This window comes from Centropristis striata, chromosome 12 (genome assembly GCF_030273125.1).
Source record: "Centropristis striata isolate RG_2023a ecotype Rhode Island chromosome 12, C.striata_1.0, whole genome shotgun sequence".
In the NCBI taxonomy this organism is placed as follows: domain Eukaryota; kingdom Metazoa; phylum Chordata; class Actinopteri; order Perciformes; family Serranidae; genus Centropristis; species Centropristis striata.
In genome coordinates, this window is record NC_081528.1 from 24418001 (window position 1) to 24445087 (window position 27087).

Genomic DNA, 27087 nt, shown 5'->3' on the forward strand with positions numbered 1-27087 from the left:
ATCGACAACAAGACTTGAGTTATTGATGTTTTTATATTTTATCTATCCAACTTCTACCCTATAGCCACTATAGTATGTTTGAAATTGAAACTACAGAAATGGATCAAACTATTTGCAGTTTTAAGAAGAAGAAGAATGCATGAAAACTGTTCAGAAAAAAACTTCTGAAAATAGGGATGGCAAATTAAAGACCCAATGGTGTTCAAAGTGTCAAGCACAGATGAAAGAAGTGACTTGGGGACGCAGGAAGTGAATTAATCAATACGTCACTTTTCTGTCTGTACCTTTGAATCGGCCCACTTCACTGAGTGGACTGCTTCATCTTGCATCATAACATGAAACATCAGTTTCTCAGTTGAAAAAAGGATTGAGCAAATGAGCGCTGCGGGGGGATTAACGCTTAGCAAATCAGCTCCACGGGCAGGACTACTGCCATAATCAAGCTGTTGTCAAGCTGTGCACCGAAACCAATGAGGACTAATATCAACTATTGAGACAGTCTTAGGCAAGATAGATGCTAATGTATGTGTTCAAAGTTTGACAAAGTCTATTGCTTGGTGTAAGTGCCCTAACTTGTATCATGCACAATATTTAGTAATGTAACTTATGTATATATTTATTTATACTCCATAGAGAAAAAATACACCAGTAATGTATTCCTATTTTGTGTGCAGAACCTCTCAGTTTCAAAGGGGAGGGGGGTAAGCAGGTTGCACAGGGGTAAGTTTCTACCTCGCCAGTACAGAGACCTGGAATTCAATTGCAGGTAGCAATAAAGTTGGCATGGTTGTGTGTTCCAACAAACAACAAAAGTCAGGTGGGAAACCAGTGGGGGATCCAGTCCTTGTCTCTGCACTGGCAACTCATTATAATTACCACTAGCTATGCCATTTTTTGTGTGCTGTGTTTGTGACCATTTTCCATATTCTATTTAATTTATGACTGTTTAAATGAATACAGTGTGGGATGAAAGACAACACCCACACGCAGTTATGTGTCCAGTTCCCTTCACCACCCTTCCAGCACAAATGCAGAATCACAATACTGAGAGAAATTAGAGAACAGTGTGCTCATACCACCCTAATTCAAAAGACTGAAAAGAAAAAAACTACATAATTAAATTATGCTAACTATGATTTAGACATTTATTTAATGTCTCAATTCAAATGTGAAAAAAAAAAATTAATATTGTCCTAATCTGGTCATAAAATACTTTGCTGCATGTAAGTAGGCTTGAATGTTCAAGTCTTTCCATAAAAATCGGGATTTGAAAAAATAAAAAAATTAAAACATCAGAGCAGCAATTGTAATTGCAATCTGCAATTAGTGAGCCACTTTGTGCATGAACTAAATATTTTATATTGGCAACGCCTCGTGCCCATATTAAAAGACAATGTGGAAGCCTCTCAAAGAGGCACACAATCAATGAGCAAAACAGCCAGGTACCTGGGGGCACAGAGTTTCCAGTTGAGAGGCTGCCATGCGGACCAGCTTCACTCCCTCTTCATTGTTGGAGATGGAGCATGCCAGGTTGGCCACCTAAACAGAAAACACAAAACATCTACTTTTAAGCCACATACAGGAACTCTGACACAATCCTATTTTGAGAGAATACAAAGAAAGCATAATTAAACTTAGAGTAGAATCCCTAACCCGGGCTATAATAATGAATTTATCTATCTGAAATGGAGCAGCTCTGCAAAACAACCAATCCCTGTGGAATACAAACCCACTGTTGAGGATTAATTTATAAAGCTGCTAAAATGATACAATATGATAGCACAGAGAGGGGGGGCAGGAGGAAAAACAAAAGCTAAGCTGTTGAATGAATAGATAAAAATGCATCAAGTTTTAATAAGTTTTATATTTGTTCTCCAAAAAATAGTACATTTCTCCAAATGTAAATGCAAGTTGTAGCTGATGACTCAAAGTCGTGGTTATTCTCCAACTAAATCACGAGGCTGCCAGATTGCCATTACACTCCTGGATCAGAGAGGCAAATATTCCTGACACTTTCAAAAACGAGTGAGAACATGAGTGCTGAGCTAAGCAAGTCTTCCTCACAGCTGCCAGCATTTATGGTTTGCGAGTATATTTTCTTGTATTGACCAACAAATCATGTCCTCGCACAATTATTTCTAAATATTCTTGCATCTTCCAGAGTAACATTATGCATCTACTCATATTCACAAAAATTTAGGTCAGAGACTTTGAAGATTCCCATTTGTTGGTTGGGATGGGCTGGCAACAATGCTGAAACAGAATGCCTGGGATGTGAGGAACTGTGCCAAAGTGGGATTATCCAATGGACAGAAAATGTGCTGAAACATAATCAATTACAAAGGAAAAAAAACAACAACAACTCCTGATTGCACTAAAGCAGGAACAAGAACTGAAAGGATTTCTTTTTATAACAACCTGGTTTCTTTTTTGCATAGTTTTTGCAAATCAATCTGTTATATTTTACTCAACAACTGAATTGCTGAGATCTGGGTCATGTAGCAACACAAGCAGCAGAGACTTTCACATGGAACAAACCTCTAGTTTAACCAGAATATTTAAAAACTATGTGCAACAGAACTGTTTGTATGATCGTACACTGCATTCAAACACTACATTCAATCATACTATACAAGTTGGATTGGACAATGCTAAAGTGGAGGAACATGTAATCAAATGAAACACTGACAACGCATAAAATCATAATATTTTTCTCTACAGAGGTGCATTTTCAACCTATGTGATCTTCTGATTAGTAATGTTTGCCCTAATGAACTCTTCTGGGGCCTGGGAGCTCCACATTTAAGCTAGTAGATAAAATGTTATTTGAAAGCATAGAAATGTGAAGCAAATCTATAAAAAAAAATAAGACTCTGCTTGTAAAAATTTTTTCCATTAAAGCACTGGTGGTAGAATGCATCACTGGCTGCAAGAGTGGCAGAGTGAATGAGAGTGTGAAAGATCCTCTCCTCCCCCTCAGTCTTTTCAATTCTACAAGTAGATGCCCACCCCCACCCTAAAAATTCTTGAGCAATGCTGCTGATGAGAAGCACTTATTCCACTGCGCTGGCGAAGCCCTGAAACATTGATATAAACACATCCTGCATCACTATGCAAACACATGCAGGGACCACAGGGAGAACATTCAGTAACCCGAGAGGAGGGGTAAGAGGGAGGTTACATAAAGGAAAAACTGCCACTTTCTGGAGAGAAAGTCACTTTCATGATCTTTCACATAAGCTTTCTCTTACTCTAACTGCAATTCCACTGGGAAAGAAGCCATTTCAGCATAAAGAGAGTGTAACAAGAAAATTCTACCCTCAAGTCAAGTAATGCTATTCCACTTGCCATGCTGTAGCTATACCATTAGAAGTGTCAGGGGAGTTGAAGTTTGTGCAAACAATTATCAAAATGCACCCATATTAATTCTCACTTTCCTTCCACAGAAAAACAACTTCATCAGGCTACAACGTTACACAAACCTATTTACTTTATCATTCAGTGCCTACTGGCTTAGTAGAAATGTTATGTGTGTGAGTCTATGTGTAATGGATATTATGCAAATCTAGACAGATGAGATGACAAACACGTGTACCACTACCACCGCATTATTCCAAAATTATGCAATAAAACTGGGTTCTATGATCCACAGTGTGTCTCAAATATTATTCCTAAAAGTATGCTATGAAATGCTAAGAAATGCAGACAGAAAGCTCAAGGAGATGCAGCCAAACAGTATTGGATACTAGATCTTAAATATGCAATGTAACAATTGCATTAAATAAAATCAGTGGTAGAAATCTAGAGCTGCATTTATTTTTTAGTAGCTCACCAAATAAAAAGGAAGCTTGGTATAAGGGCAGGTTTAAAAACTGACAAGGTTTCGTATCTTCATTTAATTCCTTTTAACAAAAGTCTCTTTCATTATCTTATCAAAGCAGAAAAGGAACTAGATTTCAAAAAATAAGTTATTTATCATACGACTCTATAAAGAAATGGATTAATATTTTATTATGTTGGGGCATTTGGTGTTTAAATGCATTGCAAACACAATAAAGAGGAGGATTCTCCCAACACGTTTCCACTGCTGATTACACTTCTCTATTGGATCGCTGGTCACACCTCAATGGAGGCATCTCTGCATCTTGACTTGTCATGTTCAAGTCTCTAAGACTTATAGCGGCTTTTCACTCTGAAGCCAATAATCAAAATAGGACTCACAACAAGCATCAACTTATGCAAATAATGTGAACCAACCCCCCTTATCTAATGTCACTACTGTGTCTGGTTGAGAGCCTCAAAGAAGACATGCTGCATACACTCAGCTGTTTTTCTAGGCTACACTCTTTCTCTGTTAACTCAGTGCTAAAATCTCCACATCGTCCTGAGCACCCTGGAACCTTTAAGAACATGGCCTTGAGGCAACACTAAGCTTAGTCTATTTTTTCCCCTGCTCTTAAGATGATGAATTTCACTGCTTAAAAGACCTAGTAACATGGGCCTCAAACACTAAACTACTGGATTTGGCAACAAATAACGTTTATGGCTATAGTTTTATGTCAGAAGTGAGCACATTTGAACCTAACAATATTATGAACAAAGTGAACAGATTATGAATGAAATCTCTAATATTGTGTCCTGATTCCTGAGAGTGAAGGGCAATGGCTGTGGCACTGTCTGCTGTCAAGTCAGATTATTTCGATTCAATACATTTTGAAAACAAATGAACTTCGTCATTATTCAATTACAAGCGGTTGTTTGATTTGACTCTTCAAGTAAATTAAATCCCTAAAGTACAACCTGTAATTATGTTATATTTAACGATATAAATACTAGGTTTCAAAAGCATGTTGTTCTGACAAACAAGTGTACAGGAGCTGCTTAAAGGGGCCAGCAAATGAATGTGGGTCAGTAATAATGTTGCTTTCAAACAAATGTGTGTGAACTAATGGACCATTTGCCTTAAGGCAGCCTACACGTGCTTAACTCATGATGTCATACAAACAGAGGGAGATTGGTGGCACTTTGCTGTTCCTTCCTCTGAAAAAGGGACATATTACATTTAAAACATTCACTCCCAATATGATAAGGAGCCAAACATTTTGTTGCTCCTAGCTGTGGACATTGCAACTCTTTTTATTTGCATCTGTAGTGTTTGGCAGAGGCTCATTTCCAGAGCAACTACAGTACCATTCAATAACCACTTTGCACGATGCTTTGCAGGGAAATGTCAACCATTTAAGTCAGAGGTGAAAACCAAGTCCTACTGTGTCTCACATATTGCTCAGACAAGTGTGATATTGTTGGCTTGCTCTACAGGAATGATTTTTCTGAAAAATGATGCAACGCTTGACTGGCTATTTTGGCAATGAATCAGCTTGTGCTAGAATAAATCTAAATGATCTAAAATGTAAATCAGGCTGCTCCCAAAAAACATTTCGCTTTTTTAACCGTAATTAAGACAATATGCTATCAATTATAAACAATTATAAATACATTTATAAGAAATAAATAATACTGAATTAGTCACTGAATAGGTGGTGAAATTTGTATTGAATCTATTAAAGGATTGTATTTTTCAAAAAAGAACATACATTGGTCAATTTGTTTACTACACTCTTTGCGTTTTTGCCTCAATTTACTGAAGCAAGAACAAATCACCGCCTGAATGCATCTGTGCCTGTCTCTGCATTGCTTAATGATTAATGATATGATCACATGTCTACAATTCACTTGTCACTGGCCAGGTAATGTAATATTTTTGACTAATCACCTGATAGTGAAAACTATCACTATCATCAACTACACAAGTATAACTGTGTGGTGGTTTTTGTATTCTTGCAGCACATCTTTTCTTCATTTCCATTTTGACATTTAATGGGTTGATCAAGGACAGTTTGTTCTTTTTGTCACTAACACAGCTGAAAATCACTTAAACAGCCTTTATCTTCTACGCTTAGATTGACACCACACAACACTGCCTATTTCAATGCTAATGTCTTCAAGTTCATTGTGTGATGAACTCTATCACCATTCAATAATGTTTAACAACTAAAAGGAATCTTTCCCATTCAATGCCATTCATACATAACGAGTGATTTTTAATCCAAGCAGTGCTTCTTTGTGCGTCTATTCTTTGTGTATCCCATCCAAGTGTTATAAGCAGATTTCACTGCCCGAGCATTAGGGGAGTCCACCAATGTCATGCTTTAATGCCACTTCTGACACTCAGGCCTTGAGGGTCGACTCCCCAGTGTGGTCCCCTTTTCCCTCTGATGCTTCAGTGGTTTCCCCAGTGAATGCTTGTGCTGCCCAACCGATCCAGATACACTCATGGTCATCTGCCCATGGGAAGAAGTCACTTTCAAATGTCACCATATGATGCTCTAACACAGACATTCAAGAAACTAAAGGAAATACCACAACTGACGATTACTCATATATTTGTTTGCTTGTTGCTCATGCAAGTCCAACATTTCCTCCAGCCTCTTGCATCTGCATTCTTGTTGCCGTATAACAGCACAGCAGACATAAAAATCCTTGTTATTCCAAGATACACACCTCTGATACGACATGAGACTGGCCACAACGAGAGCTAAGAAGCATGATGCACCAGGCCCTTTTAAATAGATTTATCTTTGTAAGTATCACTATAGCACACATGTGGAGTTGGCCATAAGAAATAGTACATCAATCTTTTGCGGCAAGGACAACACTTTCCCAGAGGTAGCACTTATCCTTGAGTTGTAGCTACTTAAGTTCTGCTTAAAATGTTGATCTGTTGCTATAACCACACATAGCAATGCCCTGCTTGTCTGCTCACTATAGCATCACAGAATCACATTAGAATCAGCATCATCTTCCATTTAGAAAATGTCTGTCAATAATTTCAATGTTTACGTCTTTGTTCTCATTAGGGAAAAAGATCCCAGATTGCTGTTCTCTGAGATGCTTTATTCCTGAAGTTGTATCACAAGGGAATCTCTGAGAAGAGAGTCACAGAGAGAGAAGAGAGAAGCTGGAGTGAGACAGATTTTTTACTATCAGCTCAGGTAAAATGTCCATAACCAATGGGATGACAGAAAACTACTATGTTCTGTATTTGGGTCACATCATGTTTTGACTCAGAAAAAAAAATCTAAATTCTACATTACCTCAATCAGCTTGTTGGCATGCTCACGGAACACCTGTGCATATTCCTTGACTTCTTTCTCGTTGCCATTCTTGGCAGCTTCAATCAGGACCAGGAGGGGAACATTGGTCTCCAGGAAAGAGTCAGAAACATGGTCCATGACAGCTTTACGCAGCTGGGAAGGAAGAATAAAAAATGGGGGAAAAGGGAAAAAAAGGAAATAGAAAAAACACAGTTAAAATAATAAATACATACTAGGACTGCAAGCAGTACTGAACGGGCCCTCGCAGAGTGGAGCCGTCAATATTGACACATGGGTGTGTCCCGGGCTGGACCCTAATCACGTGTGTGAAATTTGGGACAGATTGGACAATGTATGGTCAAGTTATACAGTCTCGTGTTTTATGGCGAGACGCCATATTTTGCCGCCATGCCACGCCCACATAGTGTGACCGTCGGTAAAGATTTATACAACTTTTGATCCCAAAGGCCTTGTGATGGTACTGACCAAATTTGAAGTGAAGGGGATTAAATCTGTTGGAGGAGTTATGTAAAGTATGCAACGTGGTCATTTTATGAAAGGGGGCGTGGATATAGCATAAGGGGCGGGGCTTTATGAAATATTGTCATTTAGAAGTGTTAAGGGCTGGACTCTGATGAAGCATGAGAAGTTTGGATCAGATCGGACAAAGAATGGAGAAGTTATAACAATCTCATGTTTTATGGCGAGACGCCATATTTTGCCGCCATGCCACGCCCACATAGTGTGACCGTCGGTAAAGATTTATACAACTTTTGATCCCAAAGGCCTTGTGATGGTATTGACCAAGTTTGAAGTTGATCGGGTAAAATCTGTAGGAGGAGTTCGTTAAAGTATGCGACGTGGAAATGGGCCAAAACAGCAGGAAATGCCATTTTCGATCCAAGATGGCCGACTTCCTGTACATTTTAGGGTATGAGTTCTTGAGGCTTTTTGGTGCGACTTCCCATGATCCATGTATGTACCAAATTTCGTGTCTCTACGACATTCCTGTGCGAGGGGCTGAATTTTCTTGACTTTCAAGGGGGCGCTGTTGAGTCATTTTGCCACGCCCATTCCCGGGACCACTAGAATACGTAAATTTCACCGGAGATCTATGTATATTCCAAATTTGTTGGGGTTTTGAGTATGATAAAGGCGTTTTGCAGGCGATTCATTTGGGAGAAGCGGAAGAATAATAATAGACGGACCAATTACAAGAGGGTCCTCGCACCGTTAGTGCTCGGTCCCTAAATATATAGGGGCAGCTTGTTCACCTGAGTACACATTTCCTCCACATTTTATTTCTGCTTTTTTCAAAAGAAAAAAATAACAAGCAAAAACACCTGTCTGCGAAGGTCTCTGGTCTTCTTTGTCATCCTGTCAATGGCGGTGTTCAGAGCATCACTCCTGTCCTTCCTTCCAGCCTGAAATATAAACATTGGAAAGGAATTAGTGAGTAGCATAGTGCAGTGAAAAAATGTTTTCTAAGAGTGTTTGTTGTGGATTCTCCTTTAACATGCAGTGTGGTGACCCGAAAGATGACATTGCATTTCAAGAGCAATTCTGCAGAAACAATGTAGTTTTAGCAGGTTGCAAGGAATTTCGATAAAAAATAAAAAAATTCATGTCAGCTGTAAAAACAAACTATCAATATATCAATATTTGGGTAAAAATGTGGGGTTTGTTGTGAAATAAATAATCAATAAGGGATGCATCATGTTCATGACCAGACATATAAAAAAAAACTTCATTCATCCATGTATTTGTATGAAAAAGTCCCAGTAAGAGTAAAAGCAATCTTCACATTTTAGTGCAGCTAGCGATTTCCAGATACCCAGCCTGATCCATTTCTGACCATTTTATTTATTTTCAACAATTGTGGTGCACCAGCTGTCAAAAGCGCCCAGTTGCCCTCTGTTGAAACACAGGATCATTTCCTAACTGATAGGACTACGAGCAAACCGGGGAGCACACAAACAAACAGTGTCCAACAGTTTCAATTAATAACATGCACACACACATAAAGCAAGCATCAGTAAAAGGCACAGCTGCTTTGGGTTAAAAAAAACAGCTGATTTGCATCTATATCAGTACCATAATTCATGGGCACCACACCCTCTTAAGTGCTGCTGTTGCAAACTGCATTAAAATTTGAATTTTTATTCATGCAGGGATCAAAAGAGGGTATCCAAATCCTGCTCAAGAACTTCCTGTCACACAGCTCTTTCCATGAATATTGTACAGATAGATACACAGATAGATAGAGCTCTGACATTCCTTTATCTAAATAACTATATCTGATGTCAGCCTGCTATAAATATTTAAAGACTCCAATGAGGATAAGGCTAAAATAAAATTTGATTCGGACATCCCTAATTTTTAATAGGTTTGTATTTTTAATCCACCGTTGCCCAAATCATTTCTGACTGCAGGAAGCCGGAGAACATTGTTCTCGACAAAGCAAGGTTTGGCTTGGCTTTTATGAGTGGACTTCCTAACATTTCTGCTCACCAAAAGCACTTTGACCATGTTGAGGAAAGGTTGACATGACATTCATGTCAGCATTTTCACAAAGGTCTCTTCTTCAGCACTTCACCAGGTCTTTGCTTTGTTCATAAATAAAATGTAGCTGGAAAAGGGTTAATTGCTGTGAGCACTAATACAGAAAATAATATTTTAATCTCTTTCACACATATATTTTTTTCTCATATCGAATGAGAAATTTGTGGTAATTAAAAGGTTCCAATTTAATACACAAGGCTAACTGTGTAAATTTTGTACAATAATATTGCAACACACTGGCTGTAGTCACAAACGCAGCAGTGACAGCCCTAAATACTGGTCCCCACTGAGAGCAGAGAGATGTTCTGTCACATTCTGAAAACTGCTCAAGCGAAATGTGGAAAATCTAAAACTTTCAAGAAGGATGTAGAGTTGGGAAGAGAGAAAGAGGATGAGAGACAGACAGATGGACAGATACTGGAGAATAATAAAATTAGAGCAGAATTAGATGAACAGGAAAGGGCAACAGAGAAAAGGCAAAGAAGCAGTTGGACTCAGGGCTGTTCATTCCCCTTATAATGCTCAAATCAACTGCGACATAACACCATGGAGGGTGGTGGCATTGACCTGCCCCATCCCCCACTGCCCTTTGCCCATTGGGGGGTTGTGTACATAGTTAGGGGCCGGGGGAGCTCCAACGGCACTAATCCACTGTGATTTTGTGCTGGTTGGATGCAGTGCTGTGGTAGGGCTTTCGTCTGCCCGTACTCTCTCAATCCTATTTCATTCACGCCTAGCCTATATTTCATTTCCACGCCAGAGGGTTCTAAAGCACTTCTTCAGGTGCTTATTATGAAGGCAGTTTCTCCGCGGCATCTTTTATGATACTCAAGTGAGTCTCTATCCATCTCCTTTAGGACAGATTTAGGAACATCCCTTTTCTACAAAACCACTAGTCCGCTGGATTATGGAAAAATTCCACGGAAATAAAGTATGCTCCGAGTGTCAGATGATCGCAGAGTTCTATTATATTGTTTTTTGATATTTCAGTGATTCCATGTTCAAGTTGAACGACCAACACGTTTTTTTCTTCTAAGAATGTTTTTTAAACATCTTGAATGCCAAATGGGAAGCTAGCACATATCAAATAGAGGGAATATCCATCATGCCCCTCGAGATTTAAGAGTTTCTTCACCCATGTTTTTCACTCTCACATTCTGCAGAAAAGTCCCAGCGGGAGATGTAGTCTAGCACAATAAATGTGGAGAATGACAGCAGCATGCTGGTCAAGTGACCTGGAAAGACATAGCTAGATGCATGTTTTGTCTTAAGACCTGATAATTATGTAATTAATTAGGAAGGTTACATTTAGTCACACTATTAAAGTAATACATATTAATTTAAAATTATATAAATGTTTTTTTTTCTGTTACCTTCACTATCATCTAGTGGAAACGTAATTCTTCGTTTTCATTTAGTAAAAATCAAAAGACTGCAGTAAAAGATGCTTGGGTGAAATACAGGATGTTAAAGTGCTAAAGTTAAAGTCAACTGTAACTGTGCTTTATGTTGTCTCCTTTATCTTGTCTAGTTCATTAAAATTGCCCTCACACCTATCTCCACCCACATCAAATAATTAAGGAAAAGTCAGCATTTTCATGCATTGAACGGCACACATCTCATTCAGTTTAGCACTGCTGCAATGTAGCCTCCTTTTTCTAAAACCACAAAAAAATCAATTTCCTGAAGAAAACCAAAAAACATTTAAAAGTGTTTCTTGGATATTACCTTGAGGTTCATTACATCAAGTAAGTATTCAGACTATTACATGTTAAAAGCTAGCCTAATTTAACTCCAGAGCAGCTGGCCATACATCACATGCCAGCACTGCACTCAGGATATGTAAATTATGAATATAAGCCAGACGTTCTATGCTAGCATTGCTATAGCATAATCACCCCTGTAGAGACGAATGCAGCAAATCTTTACTCATCCATGTTCATGTTGTCTAGAGCCACATTGCAAACTATGTTTTTCTTTCTCATGTTATTTTGTTTATGTCTCTGGTATACATTCATATATATATATATATAGAGAGAGAGAGAGAGAGAGAGAGAGAGTGCATGCAGAACAACAAGGCGAGGCTGAGATTTACAGCTGTGGTTAATTTCAACAGCAAGCTGCCGCAACACGTTCAAGATATCAATATTCTGATGGTGACGAGCCAGTGGGAGGGAAGCGGGGATGCAAGAGGGAGGTGGAGGAAGACTGAGGTGCACAAGCAGTGTGTATGAGGCAGAGAGCAAGTGACTGAGCAAGAGAGTGAGAGGGTGTTTGTGAGTGTGGGAGAGAAAAAGAGAGAGAGAAACAGTAGTGATGATCGACGCCAGGCTGCCACCACTCTGTAGCAGTGAGTGGCTGCAACAAAAAGCACAGAATAACATCCCTGACTCCCTGCTCTGCTTTTTTCTCTCTCCCTGCGTCTCAGCTAGCAGACGAGGGCTCCGCTCACAGCTCTGCAGAGGCTATGCCGAGACTGAGCCGGCGTCGGAAGCAGGATCTCTGGCTGCCATCAACAAGTTAGGGTTGGAGGACCACAACCATGAAAGAGGAACGCTTGATCTTCAATTAACCATCTGAGCTGACATCATTGCGGTGGAAGGGAAACAAAAGGGCAAAAAAAAGAAAAAGAAAAAAAGGAGAGGAGGGGGGGGTCTGTTCACCGGAGTCGGTCTGGATGCAACTGATCAACTTAAAAAAAATATATAAATATTTATTTCAAGGATTCGTGGGATGAAGGAAAAGATTCAACCCTTTCTTTGAGCTTGGATTTTAAAAGGACTAAACAAAATAACCGGAATAAACATCATCTTGGGACATGGAATTTCATATTTTGTTTCAATTGGGTGGGCTCAGAATTGCTTTACTTCCAAAGAGGCTGATTCCTTTTGTGCTTACTCAAAAGGGTTTTTTCCCTTTGGATTTTTCTTCCATCTGGTTGCTCCAAGAGTCTGCGGAAAAGGACAGTTGAATGCAGCCTCCGATGTGCACAAAAGAATGGGTAAGTTAGTCCCTTTATATGGCAGGTCTGGGCATGAATAGGGAATACAAGTAAGAGCGAGGGAGGCAAAGGACTAAAAGCTCTTCAGCCTAGTCTATTTACTGCAATTGTCCTTCATGTTTCCTCCTTCACCGAAACACGGATTGGGATTATATACATCTTAAATACCATTTGTGCTGTATAGCACAAATGGCAAGTGTTTAAGAAGACTTAAGAAAAAAACTCAATCAATTAAAATAAAACTATGAATTCAAAAGGACAACAGCATATTTGAGCTGCTAAAAGGGGGGAAAAAACAAAAAAAAAGATACAGCAGTAATTGATGGATGACAGTAATCGACAAAAATGTCGTATTTAAGCCAAATTACAGATCCTAAAATGTGAAGATTATGACTATATATAAATAGCAAGGGTGTGGAAACAAAGTCCAGCTAATGTATGTAATTAATCATTAAATGGCTACGTAAATTATATCTCCATTAAACTTATGCTTGAAGAAATCATGTTTATACACATTATGACAGTTGTCAATTTAAAATTTCTAAACTGGTGAATGTATGGGGGAAAATGAGAACACACTGAAAAAGCACAATCGTCACCATGAATTAGTAATAACTGCTCTGCAGTGATAAGCTTTCCCGCCCCACAGTTCATTTTGTTATCTTTGAACCCACCCAGGTTTCCATTCAAGGTGGCCATTGGTGGGACCTGCACCAGCGGCTCTGTGTCTGTGTGTGATCAGCATGCTTCTAGTGTGCCTGCTGCCTCCTGCATCGTGCACGACCTGCCCTCAAAAATGCCGCTGTGAGGACCTGCAGTTCTACTGCGACACCCAAGGGCTTCAGGCACCCCCAGATGGTGTGGACAAGGGGGCCCTGGGGTTGTCATTACGCCACAACAGCATCACTGAGCTCAGCCCTGACCAATTCTACGGCTTCAGCCAGCTCACCTGGCTGCATCTAGACCACAACCAGATTACAACAGTACAAGAGGATGCCTTTCAAGGGCTCTACAAGCTGAAGGACCTCAATCTGAGCTCCAATCGTATCACCAAGTTGCCCAACACAACCTTCATCCACCTCATCAATCTCCAGATACTGGACCTGTCCTTCAATCAGATGACTGCATTGGAACCAGAACTGTTTCATGGACTGAGGAAGCTCCAGATACTCCACCTCCGCTCCAATTTACTTCGCACCACACCTGTTCGGGCATTCTGGGACTGTCGCAGCCTGGAATATCTGGGCCTGAGCAGCAACCGTCTACGGAGTCTGGCCCGGAATGGATTTGCTGGGCTCATTAAGCTTAAAGAGCTCCACTTGGAGCACAATCAGCTGACCAAGATCAACTTGGCCCATTTCCCTCGCCTTGTTGCCCTCCAGTTTCTTTATCTGCAGTGGAATAAAATCAGCAACTTAACATGTGGCATGGAGTGGACCTGGACCACTTTAGAGAAACTGGACCTCACAGGAAATGAAATTCGTGTCCTGACATCTGACGTGTTTCAAACGCTGCCAAATTTAAAGATTTTGCTGCTGGATAACAACAAACTAAGCAGTCTGGATGCCCAAGTCATGGATATGTGGCAGTCACTGGGTACCATTGGGCTGTCTAGCAACCTGTGGGAATGTACCAAAAGGATTTGCTCTCTGGCCACTTGGCTAAGCACCTTTAAGGGAAGGTGGGAACACTCCATTCTCTGCCATAGTCCTGAATATGCCCAAGGTGAGGAGATACTTGATGCTGTTTATGGATTCCAGCTTTGCCAGAATTTTTCAGCGCCGGTTGTTCAAACTATTAGTACAACCACAGACGCTACTATAGCTGCAGAGATCACAAGCTCCTTGTTTGGAATTATGCAGCCGACCCCTACGCAGGACTATGCAGAGGATTTTGGGAGCTTTACCACAGTCACTACCACAACAACCACAACAACACCACGCACTGCTCAAGCAACTACCGCTACATTTGAAGAGGCAGCTGTAACGGAGGACTTCTCTGCAATGGACAACACTGTTATGACTCATAGGGTTATCATTGGAACTATGGCCCTTCTATTTTCATTCTTTTTCATCATTTTCGTTGTGTATATCTCACGGAAGTGCTGCCCTCCCACCCTGCGTCGGATACGCCACTGTTCGGCTATTCAGAACCGCAGACAGATGAGGACCCAGCAGCGGCAGCCTATGGCAGATCTAGCTACACAGGTACCCTATAATGAGTATGAGCCCAGCCATGAAGAGGGGGCACTCGTGATCATAAACGGCTATGGGCAGTGCAAGTGTCAGCAACTGCCTTACAAAGAGTGTGAAGTATGAACTCTTATTTATTCCTAGAGCATATGGTTTGCCATTTGACCATTTCAGATGATACAGGGTTTGCTTTTTTTATTTTTTTTCCAGTTTATGTAAAAAGCATAATTTCTACAAGTGAGATTTGAGAATATGTGCGAAATGTTGAATGCTACAATGACAGAGGTTGGACATGACAGTTTAGGGATGATGTAGAGATAGTCACAAATTTATTTTTCTATGAATGCAAGGTTGTTCATATCAGGCAGGGGCAATCATTTTAAACAAGAAAATTGTAAACTGTGAGATTTGTCTCCACATTGTCTCTATATTCTGCAGCACAGAGAAAATACTTAGCCAAATGGCCCTCTGCTAACAGAATACATTAAGTGGAGAAATGTGATTTATGTCTTATTTCTTTTAAAAAGTAAATATTTGAAATCATGTTTCTAACTGCACCACAGGCATTGTAAGCCAATCACTCAATCACTGGGGTAAATTAATTGGATACATTTATCAGATTGTCTTTGTTTTATAGTCTCATTGTTTTAAGAGAGCTATAATATACATAAAAGGCCTCTAAGACCAAAATCTAATTCTGAATTATAACTGAAAAATAAATGTCATTATTGTTATGTTATCAATAAAAAATAAATCCTCTCTTGTTGAGAGAAGAACCCTGAAATTCTATTTCGTATATACAAATGTTATTCCATTTACCAAATCAGATATGAGTCAGTTAGGCAAGTCTATGATCTTCCATCAGATCAAAGGCCTTTCAGTGTTTCCTGTTTGCAGAATTTATTTGAGGTGTTGGCTCAAAAGACTAAAGGGATTCTTTTGTTGAAATTTGGATTTCTTCCAGAATTTCTTCTGTGTGGAAATGCAACGGCAAATTTGTACTGATTGAAAAGACTGCAGAAATTGTGAATTTATGTTCAATTATATATAATGGAAAAATGACCTCTTTAATCAGATGTTAGCTCGTAAATGCATAGCTGTTTTGCAGCTTGTTGGATGTGGGAGCTCCTGCCCATGAGGGCCAACCACCACAAATAAATTCTCAACCTGTGGCAAACACAAAGCCTTGTTCATCTGTGGTTAATCTACAATATACTATACTGCTTAGCAAAAACACATGGATGTCTTCCCCATTTTGGACATCAAGGACAAAATTATTATAAACCTTTAAATGTATAACGACCTGTATACGGATTCTCTAGCCCCCCCCCAATGCCATACACACTGTGACCATATTTCCAACTCTTTAACCGAGGAAGTAGAGATTGCTGATTTGCTATTATATACTACGATCAATATACAGAGGAACTAGTGTGAGGTGTGAGGGTAGCAAGTGAAAGGGTAATGACCAGCGCAAATGCCTGATAGGAGAGCATTTCATTCTGTAAAAATAAAACCTTTCCCAAGTAGCCCAGGCTCTTTACTGCTTACACACTAATCAGGACTGACAGGCTCAAGATTGAACCAATTAAGGCAAGGCAAAAAGAATCTAATATTCTGTCAGCCACACCAGTGATCCAGCAACATTTAGCTTGTTCAGCCACTCAAAAATATTTCTCGTAGAATCGTCCTCTGTACCACATAAAAACATCATTGAACCTTTTACTTTAGGACGTTGTTCTTGTTAGGGACAGCAGGTTGTCATTCACAGTATTAAAAATGGGATTACGGTGAATAATACATATAAAGTTCCTTGGTTAGCAGTCACAAGTGTCAAGTTAAACTGCGGTCAATAGCCTGAAAGCAAATGGAGATCCAGTGATAAGCAAACAGCAAGCCTGGGTCAGGACACATTTGTATGCAGCAGGGAGAGGATGTGCATTAGCATCAGACTAAAGCTGCTGCCGCAGCTCCGCACTTCTTTGTGTTCAGTTTGGTGGTGGGGGCAGGGTGAAAGAGAGAGGGATTGAGAGGAATTGATGGGACGTTGGAGAGGGGTAACGATGGGGTTATGTCTTGGTTTATTAAAACCAACCAGTCTTTCTGGCCAAGTAAAGGCAGTAGAGAATACAATGATAAATACTGACTGACAGCACCTTGAGCTTGAAATGCACACTGACCACACGGCAGCAGTAACTAATGGGCTACCAATATTTGAACAGTATAACAAACCAAGTATTATTCTTAACAATGGAAAGCAAAATATGGCCTTTTCTTGAATTCTAAAACACTGGAAACCATAATATGGCATTTTCTCAACAGTTCAACTTTTCACCAAGTTATCAAAAACCTTATGATAGCACAGCACCTGGAAACGCGATATCTTGCTTTGAGCAATTAGGGTGAATTGTGTTGGCTTATATCCCCCGAAGGTAGCCAGGAGGTTCCATCCGTGGCTTTGCCCTTTTTATGAGGCTCTCAAAATTTGGCTTCAATCTTCTAAATGAATGCTTGTGTCAATGTCTGTGTGCACATGGTCATAGGATGCCTTCAACAACTTCTAAGAAAGTCTTTGTGTAAACCAAAATTGTTATACTTCACATTTGAATTCAATGAAAACCATAGCATACACTGATCGTACTGATTTCCAAAGTCAAGCACCTCCACTTTGTTTCTAATTTTGTTTTCTTCCAGCTTCGCACTGCTTTTACTACTGCCCTTCTAATCTGTCTTGCATGTTCAAAAGTCAATTGAGTTGAATATTTCTCAATGTCATTCAGCAAACATTATGGTGAGACCTCATTTTTGATAACTCCAAGAATGGGGATGTATGTGGAATTCCTATAAATTTCTGTCAATCATTTGACATTTCACTGTTTAAGACTACGGTTGTACTAAGTGACTGAAAATCCACAAAATTTGTAGAAATATGCATCCCTTTGCACTCTCTGCTCTTTGTAAATTGTTTTTGTTCCTCTTGTCATCCTCTAGCCCTGGTCCCCACCCTGCCTAAAAATAAAAAAAGAAGAAAAAAAAACAAGTGAACCAATCCCCTCTCTCTTACCCAACCTATTTGTGCAAATGAATGCTTTTCTCTTCCCATTTTCCTTTTTTATTGTAATATGTAATATTTCATATCTGTATAGTGGATAAGATGTGCCAAACTGAAAAAAAAAAACATTTTCCCCTCAAAACATATATTTTTTAAATAAAATGGTTATAATTTACAGAGTGTTTGCTAACTGATGGATGCTCACAACTTGGTTTGGTCTTTCATTACAGATTGGTTTAAGGCTTAAATACTTAGGCACCAAATCAAACCTAACCCTTGATGAAGTTTGATGCATTTGTATACCATAAGTATGTTTAAAATGAAAGAATTTCCTAGTCTTTCTAGGAAAAGTTCAAAACACTAAAGATTGTGGGATTCCTTGACATTTTAATTCCCTTCTGTCAGTATATGTCCACATCTATGATCAGATCATATACTTTACTTTATGGGATAGACAATGAGAAGAAGCTTGCAAGCCCCTGCTTTAGGCAGAGTGACAGTGTTTTTACACTTGGATATGGACATAATGGGTGATGCAGACAAATGCTGTCATTGTTATCTGTTTGTTATATATAGAAGAGGGGGGTCTAGAAAGCTGCAACTATTGATTGTTTTCAATATCAATGACTATAAAAAGAAATTCAATTATTTGGTCAAGTGTTGAAAAGTTGTGACGAATGCCTCTCACACAAGTATCAAGATCACATGGTGATGTCTTCAGATTACTAGCTCAGTTTAAAAAAAACATTACTCATTGACTTTGGAAACATCATGTATTTATGGAACTGTGAAAAAAAGAAAATGTCTTTTTAACAATTTTCTTAAACTTTAATATAATTTGAAAGAGGAGCCTGCAACACTGAAAACACACAAGCACTAAAGTTTCTGTAAAAAGTAATTTGATCTGCAGCTGTGCATCAGCATGAGAAATAACACTAATAAAGTAACAAGGGATAAGGACTAGGCTAAAGCCAACTCCCTATTGGCAATCATTACCCAGGTATTTTTCTTGCCAGTGTACCGTCTCTGGCAAACAGAATGGATGACCTGCAGCTGTGGATCACCACTTATGAATGGATTATGGACTACCACACCATGATTTTCACAGAAACTGGTTAACAATATAATACGAGATGCAAATTGCATCACTGTAAAGGAAAGGCTTGCGCTGGATTTAAAACAAGACAAAATGATCACTGCCAAATAAAATGTGGCACAATATTGTTTTATCTTGATTAATTTGTTTTCAGAATTGTTAAAAAAACAAAATTTTCATTGAAAAATGATATTCATCACCCACCACAGTTCAAACAGTCCAAGACTCAAATGTATTGATTTATAAATATACTTAAAAAGAGAAAAGTGTTAAATCCAAACATTTGAGATGTGTGTCTTACATGTCTTGCATTTCCTCTATTGTATAATGTTTAGTATAAAATGTCAAAGTCTGGAAGAATACTATGAACTTTGTAGTATTTATATATTTTTATTTTTTTGTAATTTAACCGACTTAAGGTTTTATCAAATTAAAATTTGATTTGTAAATAGTGCAAGCAAGTGCAGTAACAACTACAGATTATCAAATTAACCAAGGAAAACCAAACATGACCAAGAGCAACAGATAAAACATTCATTGCCTGTAGGGTGTTCAGGGGTAAAAAAGATTTTTCTACCTGCACAGATCCAACTTTGGGTTTCCAACTGAGCAGATTGTATGCATATTAATCAACTCTAGATATTCTACCATGTGGCAGTTTTACAAACTGAAGCTGCATGATATCCAGCAGGAGTGCCATAGACGCTCAGCATTTTTGACTACAGTATCATTTTTCTTACCCACACACAATGTGAATTGTTTGTTACAATGTAAAGATTACAGTAATCTCTCCCTATACCAATGAGGCCAAGTAAAAATTCACCCATTTTTGGGTAAGAATGACCGTTTTCCACATTTAATGTTTACATAAATACATTGTGAGAAGAGAACACCCACATAGCCTCTGGTAAGTCTAATTAGCCCTTCAAACGGATGTTTTTTTCCATTAGGCATATTTTTCAGAATGAGGCAATTCATAGATCCAACGAAGAAAAGCGCATGTACCATTCCACTAGTCTGACCTATGATGCTCACTGAAAATATTTTAGTATTACTGCAGTTAACTTTATAAAGGTGAGAAACAAAACTTGTAAAGAGGGTTAAAATTTGAGTTCACTGCACATCAGAATACATCTGCGTATTCCTGTTTTTGTTATGACTTGTTTTTAACAGCAATGCATGACACAGACCATCAGGGGTTCTATTGCATAATAGCATGTCTATATGCAAAAGTCAGAAGTAAAGCATGAAGAATACACAAAAAAACTTATGGAAATGGGAATTTGGGCTGAAACACTGCACTTTGCACATAGCTGACAGATAACTGCCTGTGTAGTCACAGTGTTATATTGAGAAATGTCATGCAATATTTTGTTATATTATACATAGTACTTAATTTTCCCTTGGGGATTTCTCACCCCCATTCTATTGTTATATTTCCTGACACACACAGAAACATGCATTAATGTGGGGAGATGTCAGAATGATGAGTTGCCTCTGCGCAGAGCTCTGAGACGTCTGGGTTTCGTGCCTTGCTCAAGGGAACCTCAGCAGTGCCCAAGAGGTGGGCTGGCATCTCTCCAGCTACCAGTCCACACTTCATAACTGATCCTAACTGGGACTTGATCCAGCTAACCTCTGGTTCCCAGGCCAAGTCCCAGAGCGGCCAGAGGACTGTGCTACAATAACTAAGCTACTAAAATTGAGAAAGAACCGTGAAAAGGTTCTGTTTAAGTCTGTAATTCCTTATTAAACAGTCATTCTTCTGTCAAACATTCTTCGGTTAGCCTGGCTATCTTAAGGACATAATACACTGCTGTATAACATTGTAATTATCCAGACTTGGAAAGGCAAATATTTCATATTTTATTACTTTGATCGGAACCGTTTCCATCAGAGACTCTTGTTTTATTGATATGCTTTATCTGAAAGCAAGCTACTGTACAATAAGCAGTTTGAAGTTTCATAAGACGCAAACATTGTGAGGAATATTGGCTGACATTGCTAATTGCCACTTCAATCTTACCTGCTCTTTTTTTTGATGAGGCCTACAGAAAGCAAGCTTCAGTAATTAACCTGCAGAGTGTACCCAGGTGGGGCAGGCACTAAACTGATGAGTCTGACTACATGGCATCAGTAGTCTGCAGGGTTCAAGGACTCAGAGCTCATGTATGCTTCATGTACTCATTATAGGGCCTCCAATAACTCTAGAAAATGCTTACTAGGAAGGACATATTGATCTGGACTCTCATCAGCAAATACCTTCCTAATATATTTATTGCTCAAGACATTTGAAGCCAATCTTTAACTGTATCATTGGGGGATCCAAGTACAAACAGAGGGATTAGAAAAACCAACTAACTTCAAAATGCTAAATTTTCCTGTTGATATTTTCCTGTTTAGATCCCAACATTGCCTCCCACACATAAAGAGCATTTTGGCAATCTACATCTTTGCATTCTTACTAAATCAATTTTTGAATCAACCATTCTTGAACATGACGCAAAATATAAAGCAACTATACAAACCTTAAACGCATTAAAGACACAATTAAAGTTGCCTGAACAACAATTACAGCAGTGATTATCCCAACAAGCAATGCAAAAACATTGATGTGAGTACTGTTAAGCCAAGGAGCAACAAAAGCAACATGTGGGTTATGGTTAGTGTAGTCTTTAAAGCAACAGCATTGCCACAACTTTGAAGATTATTGCGACAATGTACAAGAGAAGATATTAAGCTAAACGTATCTGAAAATAATTACTTAAATGCAGAGACTAACAAGCCAAATGTGGTAGAAAGTTAAACCATAATACAAAACACTCATCAATAATTTATAACTGCTGCTCACTTACTCATGCAGGTAGTGCTGTGCAATATGATCAAAATCTTCTATCCAATATAGGTCATCTTTATAACGATACATCATGATGATATACCATTTTGTTTCTGGTCATTTGATAAATGACTAATCAGTATGAAATGGTAAAGCCTTATTTTGTCTACTCCATATGTAAGCACAACAGCACCATCATAATGTAAAGCATCGTCCAAATTAAGTTAATATTGCTGTAATTTAGTTCCGCTGCTGCAGTTTCTACATCTCTGTAGAAAAAAATATACCGTGATACAGCCCTCCACGCAGTAATCACAGACCCCAGTTATTCTGATATGTTCTAGTTTTTCCTTCCTCCCCTTTCCTCTTCGTGATGCATTGGCTCGTTAAAAATGAAACAACATTTGTAATAAAAAATAAAACATTTAAATAAATAAAATGAACAGCAGTAAACATGCATCTTTACAAAATAAATGTCAGCAAATAGCTAGAAGCTAGACAGCTAGAAGGTACTTTTGTTCCAATACAGACTACAACTTTTTCCGTGTGGAATCTGCATGTTTTCCCCGTTTCTGCTGGGGTCTCCTCCAGGTGCTTCAGTTCAAAGACATGCAGGTCAAGTGAACTGGAAACACATACTTCCCTGCAGCGTGAACATGATTGTCTGCCTGAACATCAATGTTCGTCTGTATATCACTGTGTGTTAGCCCAGTGATAGAGTGGTGACCTGTACATAGTGTACACCGTGTCTCACTGAATGTGTGCTTTGAAAGGCTCCAGTCCCCTAGGCTCTGACCAGGATAAAGGTTACGAATGGATGGATATTGTTAAATGTTACAGCAAAGAAATATAAACATCTAAGTATGTGTTACATACACTCATGCTACAAAAGCAGGAACATTTTTAAAGAAATTAGTTAAAATTAATTATTTGGGTAATAAAACAAAGTTAAGCAATTTCCATTCTGCTTTGACATTTAACTCACTTCAATATAATATAATTCAATATCAGAGATGCAAAAAGTAATTTCCTGTTGCCAAGGTCGGTGGTATGCTTGATGAATGCAAAGGGACTTGCTACAGTGTCTATGTGAATATGTGTGCTCATGTTAAAGCGTGCATACATGTGGTTTGCTCCTCATTCAGAGATATTCATCACAGCTCAGCTCACTTCAATTCAATCTCCTTCACCTACAAGCTCATGGAATTGTCTGGCAAAACACACCTGCAAACAGAAGATTCCAATTCTGTTTTTCTTGTCATTTTTAACAATGTTTGTGCCATTGGCTTGAGGACAACTGATTCAGAAGGTGTAATAACGTTAAAAAATGGTTTTGTTGATTTGAATCGATTTCTGCAAGTGTTAATTAAATTAAGCATTACAGCGCTCTTAAGAAGACAGTCCTAAAAGATTACGTAATATCTCACTTTAATATCTTGCTTTATTTAAAGTTTTTATGTTAACAATTGATCACATAATTACTTGTATGTAAATGAACCAACAGACAATTGTCACCTGATCCAGCAGTTCCCCTCAGCTCTACAGAGCTTTATAGCATGTCATTGTTTTGGTTTTCCACTCCACATGTTTGTTGTTTGAGGTTTATTCTCGCCAGCCTCGAAAGAAGCTCTAAAAATCCAATGCCTGTTATGGGTACTGATATTATTTAGTGTAAGTAGGCCATTGCTAACAAGTTTACCATATAAGTTAAAGATCAGTTTTGTGATTACAGTTGGCTTCAGCTTTTACAGGTTTATTCTTGAGCGTACTGTAGCCTTCATGTTAGTGTGACATAAATTAATTGAGTTATGAAGTAAGCATTATGAAAATGTTACTTGGTCCAATCTAGTAAGATGGCCAAACAACTTTAAACTTTGGGGTCATTTACAACCACAATTTCCATAGCCTATAAGGATATTGCTCTCTACGACTTCAGTAATTTGTCACAATTGAGCTTGGGCACATCCAATGACATTTCTGCATTATACTTTATGCCAAACACTAAACACAATAAAAATAGGGCTTTACGTCTTATATGTCTGCAACCCTACAGCCACTGAAACGCTGCGTGTCCAGAGCACCAGGTTTACAAAAAAATACATTACAGTGCATCTCCTTCTTAATCAGAAAATAAAGGGCAGTTAAATGAGAACCATATGCATTTATGCTACTTTTTTGCATTGTTAAACTAATTTTGTAAAACTAAAAAAAGATTAAAAGCAACAACCAATTTCCGTTTAACCTTCAAATGTACTTTTCCTCCTCTCCTTAGCAGTAATAAAACTCCAATTCAAAACAAGAATGCAAGATGAATGAGACTGTTCTGCAGCATCACATCTGCCATGTGTGCACAAAAGGGATATTTGGAGGAATTAAGTAATCCCAAGGGCCACAACAGAGAGCTTTTTAGGATGGAAGGCAAATTGCATACTTAAATCAGTGCTGCAGCTTTATGTGGTGACACATTGTGCCTACAACAAACGGGGACAAGATAAGACATGCCGTTCTTCTGATTAATATTTCATATTTTGCCTAACTATTAACCTGCACAGACAAAGGTTGTCGTATTTCCTAATCACATTATTAGTGCTGTCAAAATTACCATGTCCATTTTTGGGATTCATTTGAAATATTTTACATGTAAAAAAGAAAGCAAAATAAAAGGTCCGGCCTGTAGCAGGCCGATTTCAAAAAGATACAGTGAAGATATTGGTATCATATGAAACTAGTAGAGCTAAGGAAGGTGATAGGCTAAATTCTGGCAAAGGAAAAACTTGCTTGGCAATTTTCAAATGGTTCAATCTCACCTCAAGTTATCTAAATGAAAATGGTTCTATGGGTACCCACAACCTCCTCACTACAAACAAATATCCATTATTATGAGCTACGGTGTTGAGAAAAAAATAATTGTGAAATGTCGTAGCAAATTGTGCTATCAATTAGCATTTTTTTTTTTTTTTTTTTAAATCAGTTAACAGCCCTAAAAATGACGTATTACAAAAAGCCACAGACAAGCCTTACAGAACATCAAGCACGTTCCCATGGGGTAAGTTCATTCACCCACACAACTGTATAAGATAAGTTTAATACAGACTTCAGTTGTAGCATCACAAAATGCCCATTTATGAGCCCACAGCATTCCTCATCCTGTTCAACTGTTAGAGATGAAAAGGGTGCATCTTGCCATCAAAAGCCTAGAATTCACCAGCAAAAGATCAAGGGCCAGGTCTGAGAAACGTTGCCTGACAGGCTGTTACTGACAGACCAGTGTTTTATGGAGGCTGTAAATATACGAAAAGCCTTGGGGACACTAAATCTTTTCCCTGTTACATTGTGTGGAGTGTAATTTGTTTTAATTATGCATTTAGATGAGATTACAACTAGATAAATTGAACTGCTTTCGCGCTGGTCTTGCATTAGGTCTAGCCTTTGAATCTTCTTCCACTTTTTCAAAAGAATGAGTTAAAAACACTTGGATGGATGTGCATTATATTCTCAGACTCTGGGACAGACATCGTACCTAACATTTTATAAACTTGTCCCAGTACGAATAAAAGAGCTGAATACTTCCCACTGGTATCACTATTTGAGCTAACTTTTTTTCTTTTAGGTTATACATAGCTTATAGCAGGATCAGGTAGTCAGGGTAGATGGTCAAAGATCCCCTCGCCCCAAAATGTGTTTAAAACGAGTGGCAATCATGCAGGCACAGAGGAATAAGGATAAAGCTAAATTCTGCCACTCACTGTGGATGCCCAAGGCAAAAAGACAGCGCCAGTCGGGGAAAGTGAGCTGTCGAGAGAGAAAGGGACACAAACGGGAAGAGAAAGATTGCAAAAATGGAGAAAACGGAAAAAAGAACTCAGCAAGGAGAAAGCCAAGTGTAAGGGAAATGCTAAAGAGCTCTGAGAGGGAGGACTATACTGTGATATAGGGGGGAAAAAAGGTTGTGAAGATAGACGCAGGGGTCCAACTGCAGTGGCCAGGCAACTCCTTTTCATGCAGGTCCAAAAGATAAACTATCACTAAGTTGAGGCAATTTAAATGTCAGCAGCTTAATATGTCATAGCAACAGAGCACCACTCCCGTCTGTGAAACAAAACCGTGACAGATGCTGGGAACTAGAGATGCATTATTAATAAAAAGTGGCAGAAACAGTTGCACTCAACACGTGCCATGCCAAACTGTCATGAAAATACCGAGTAATTGAGGCCACGCTGTGTGGCAGTGCTGGGGCAACATTACCCCCACCCTTCTTTCCATTTTACTGGTTGAGTAGACAAGCTCCAGTCTTGTTAAATTATCATCGTAACATAGTACACAATTTCTACTCAAAGTAAAAAAATGGCTTTATCTTAGCAAAACAACAGCATAATGTGTTCTATTACATTTAGAAATTTGCCACATTTTTGTTTGCAAAATCAGTCTTTAGTCTCTAGAGTTTAACTAAAGGGTACTGTTGCTTTTTCAATCAATATGCTATATGAAGGTATAATAACGCACAGCTTGGAAAGTTCAAAATCAGAGATAAATCATGACAAATATAAAAGCAATGTTTTTTTTTTAAAAGACAATATCATATCAGCTCTGAATCAAAATGAAAAAATGTTCAGACTGAAATTGAGCTCTTTTTTTAGCCACTGTACTGATTGGTTTTATAAATCTACTCCCTGTTCTGTCAATCATAGACATTTTTTTTCAGATCACATTCCAAAGTTCTCTTTAAATAATCCATTAAATCTGTTTCGACATGCCTACTGTGCTGCTTATTCCTAGACAGATCACTTGTACACTGTTTACTGGGGTTAATTCAGAATTTGATACAAACACCCAGTTGACTGGGTCAGTATAGGGCTAGGGAAAGGATTAGAATGAGAAAACATTTTTGAGCCAAAGCTTATAACTGAAGAACTGCAAGGCAAAAAAAAATGTATGTGACTTCATTTGAAAGGTAACCGCTTCTCGTCTGTGTTGTGCTTGTTAAGTATGTGAATAAAACACAACTGAGACTACATCAGTTAAAAACACATTTTTTTGGGGTCTAACCTTGATCTGAATAGCTGAAAGCCAAATGGGTTTTAAGAGGTTTTTGGAGTATATGTCACAAAGGATTATGAAATTATCACATAAACAAGGCCCCATTTTTTGGAATCTGTTTTAAAAAAAAACCTATACATAAATAAATGAAATAAAA

At 38.5% G+C, this 27087-nt stretch overlaps 2 protein-coding genes across 3 annotated transcripts in view; one reads left to right on the forward strand and one right to left on the reverse strand.

Moving 5' to 3' along the window:
• ctnna1 (catenin (cadherin-associated protein), alpha 1) overlaps nt 1-27087 on the reverse strand; it is an 80901-nt gene that overhangs the window by 31097 nt on the left and 22717 nt on the right. For both annotated transcript variants that reach the window (XM_059345638.1, XM_059345639.1), the window contains exons 8-10: nt 8498-8578; nt 7155-7307; nt 1447-1539 (exon numbers count right to left, since the gene is read on the reverse strand). In XM_059345638.1, the coding sequence (XP_059201621.1) occupies nt 1447-1539; nt 7155-7307; nt 8498-8578 (327 nt within the window). The remainder of the gene's footprint in view (nt 1-1446; nt 1540-7154; nt 7308-8497; nt 8579-27087) is intronic.
• On the forward strand, nt 11951-15606 carry lrrtm2 (leucine rich repeat transmembrane neuronal 2). Its single transcript, XM_059345640.1, has 2 exons — nt 11951-12717; nt 13396-15606. Exons 1-2 carry the CDS (start codon nt 12714-12716, stop codon nt 15033-15035), a joined length of 1644 nt encoding a protein of 547 aa, XP_059201623.1. The 5' UTR covers nt 11951-12713; the 3' UTR covers nt 15036-15606.